This window comes from Hibiscus syriacus, unplaced genomic scaffold, assembly GCF_006381635.1.
Source record: "Hibiscus syriacus cultivar Baekdansim isolate YM2019G1 unplaced genomic scaffold, ASM638163v2 tig00009013_pilon, whole genome shotgun sequence".
NCBI lineage: Eukaryota > Viridiplantae > Streptophyta > Magnoliopsida > Malvales > Malvaceae > Hibiscus > Hibiscus syriacus.
Genome location: NW_024062182.1, coordinates 335527 through 338822, shown reverse-complemented (window position 1 = coordinate 338822; position 3296 = coordinate 335527). Strand labels below are relative to the sequence as shown.

Here is a 3296-nt window from a genome sequence, read left to right as displayed (position 1 = left end):
GACTCTCAATCAGTTCACAATAAAAACGCTCATATCCATGTCGATACTCGAACTCGAGATCTCTAGAAACAATAACAAATTCTTATCTACTGAGATAACTTGATTCGGGCACTAATTGAACTCTTAAATGATAATACGAATACATACCAATCAAATAGTTACGAATGTCTTAACATAAATTCATCTTTGTTGTTATCAATATGAAGATCCCATAACTAAAGTAGAGGGGCCAAAAATGCACCAAAACTCAATGTTTTCTTTTTCTTTTTCCCCGCACAATTTTCATATATGTAAACTTGACATCATAATCACTTATTTCCACCACTATAAATATGGACGTCCCAAGGCTGGCTTCCATAGCTGGTCTCGACTGAGCATTGAAATCAGCCTCACTTCATCATCTACTCTTTCTTTTTAGAGAGAGAAAGAGTTTGAGAGAGAGAGAAGAGAAGGAGAATATTAGTGTGTGTATATATATAAAGATGGTTCTCCACCTTTCCTGGGTTTTCATTTTTGGCATTCTCGGTATTCTAATATCTCCATCTTCCCTTCTTCTTCATTTGATGCATGATAATCTCGGGGTTTATCAGGGATGAACCGAAAGGGAGCGGGTGCGCGTAGTGGCATCCGTTCCCTAAAAATTTCAAATTATCACGTATTTTAAGATATTTTCTAGGGTAAACTACATATTTAGTACTTAAATTATTATTTTTGTTTTGTTTTGGTACTCAAATTTTATTTTTTTCGGAATCATATCTAACGTTTAGTATAAGGTTTATTTTGGTACTCTTTTTTAACGGTTATATTAATGTGTCACCATAAGATAATGTCGCGTCATAATTGAAGAGAAACAAAAAAAATCACGTCAATAATTCTATTAATTTTTTTAACAATGAGATACTGAAATAAACTTAAACTAAACGTTAGATAACTGACGTAAAATCTCGGGTTCGTGTCTGATTTTATTGTATGATTAACCCCCTTTGCTTTCTTGTTTCCAGGGAACGTTGTTTCATTCATGGTTTCCCTTGCTCCACTGTGAGTTCTACTTCTTCTTCTTGTTAAGAAATGGATTTCTTTCCGCATTTGAGATTCTGGGTTATTAATGGAGATGGTGATGAATTGATTGCAGGCCGACGTTTTATCAAATATATAAGAAGAAAACATCCGAAGGGTTCCAATCGCTTCCCTACGTGGTTTCGCTCTTCAGTGCGATGCTTTGGATTTACTACGCACTGCTCAAGAAGGACGCGATGCTGCTGATTACCATCAACACTTTCTGCTGTTTCATTCAGACTTTTTACATCGTCACTTACTTCTACTATGGTCCCAAGAAGGAGAAGGTAAAGTTTACACATGAGAAACCCTAATTTATACATCTTCCATGAAGTTCATCGATGTTATTCTAATTCAATACCCAAAATGATGGAATTTCCAGCTTGTCACTTTGAAATTGATCCTCGTGTTCAATGTTCTCGGGTTCGGAGTTATCTTCTTCTCCACTTATTTCCTTCGAGACCTGAAGATCCGACTCGAAGTCCTCGGATACATCTGCATGGCGTTCGCTTTGAGTGTGTTCGCCGCACCACTTGCCATATTGGTGAGTGTTGTTCATGATTTGCAGATTTTATCTTATCGTCGGGATTCGTTTCGTAAATGAAGGTTTCGATTCTTTTTTTGTAGAGGAAAGTCATTAAAACGAAGAGCGTGGAGTTCATGCCATTTTCTTTATCTTTGTTCCTTACGTTAGGAGCAGTGATGTGGTTCTTCTATGGCCTTTTGTTGAAGGATATGAACATCGCCGTACGTTATCTCATTCATGCAATAAATTTTTTTGGTTAAATTACTAGACAAGCCCTTATACCATATCAATTATCATCTCTCTTTTGGTGGGTGAAATCAGGTCCCAAACGTGCTAGGGTTTATCTTTGGGATTCTTCAAATGATACTCTATGCAATCTACAAGAATCACCCGAAGAAGATGGTGGAAGATCCGAAGCTTCAGTTATCCGATCAGCATATAGTCGATGTGGCGAAACTCAGGTCGGTGGTGTGCTTGGATCTAAACGCAGTGGCTCCTCAACCGAACGACGGCGACGGTGACGGAGGAAGAGACGTTGAAGCTCATAATACAAAGGAGACCCCTAGAGATGCTTCCAATAAAGTTTAGAAGTTGATGGAAGAAGTTCAATCAAATTTACGTGTAGCTTCGGTTTGCATGGATAATGCAAAATTAATGTCGTGTAATTTATGCCCCCTCGGTATAATCTTGTTCTCTCCATCTCTCTCTTAACTATCTATCAATAATCAGTATAGTGTATTTAACTTTTACTGATACAATAATAAATTATATATTTCATGATTATCATGATGATCATGTTGATTAAGGATTAAATAAATTTTAAAACAGTATTACATGGTAATATATACATATTAAACATAAACTAGCTATTCCCATCATCATAGAGCCAGTCCAATTATATGCATTAAAGAAACTTTCCTTAGCTCATTGAAAGTTCTTTAAACATAGAAAGTAAGTCTATATATAAATCGAGTCTCGCTATATATACATATAATTTATTCATTGAGTGGCTCTATTGGATACATGAACGTTGTTCTTCTTAGAGGTCTTGAGCTTGAGCAGTTATATCTGTTGAATTGGTTAAGAAATATTCTGAACATATATCACATTATAATCGCTCTAGACTATATAAAAAATATTATATGAACCTATTGCATGGCTTCAATAAAGAAAATATAATTCTCCTTAGACGACCCGGATTAGAGCTTATGCCTGCAGTGTGTGTTGTCAAAGACCAAAAAATTATGAACATATGATAATGGTCATAAATCAAGAAATTTTGAAAATATAATACCTTATAATCACATGATACTATTTGAAAAATTATTTTTATATGTGATTTTTGTTTTGATATATTATAATTATTAATTCCATTGTAATTATATAATAATTATTGTGATATTTATTTGGATGTATATTATTTATATTTACAATTATGACCGAAAATATACATGCATCTATAATATTTTATTACCATCCTTTTTCCCTTATAAAATCATATTATCACAGTCTTAAAACAGAAAAGCTTATAAAAATAAATTAGTTTAATTACATTAGTCAATCATTTCTCTTAAAATCATTAAAATAATACAAATCATACATTAAAAAACTTAACGGTAATGTTGACATACCATTATAAGATAATGTCACGTCATCATTGAAAAAATAAAAAATGCATCGATCAGCAGTTCTGTTAATTCTTTAACGACATAAT

General features: G+C 33.7%; 1 protein-coding gene across 1 annotated transcript; it reads left to right on the top strand.

The window, feature by feature from the left end:
* Nucleotides 1-370: 370 nt before the first annotated feature.
* On the top strand, nucleotides 371-2286 carry LOC120203008 (bidirectional sugar transporter SWEET10-like). The gene is made up of 6 exons (XM_039203377.1): nucleotides 371-525; nucleotides 1002-1038; nucleotides 1133-1343; nucleotides 1439-1600; nucleotides 1684-1803; nucleotides 1904-2286. Exons 1-6 carry the CDS (start codon nucleotides 483-485, stop codon nucleotides 2168-2170), a joined length of 840 nt encoding a protein of 279 aa, XP_039059308.1. The 5' UTR covers nucleotides 371-482; the 3' UTR covers nucleotides 2171-2286.
* The last annotated feature ends 1010 nt before the right edge of the window (nucleotides 2287-3296 follow it).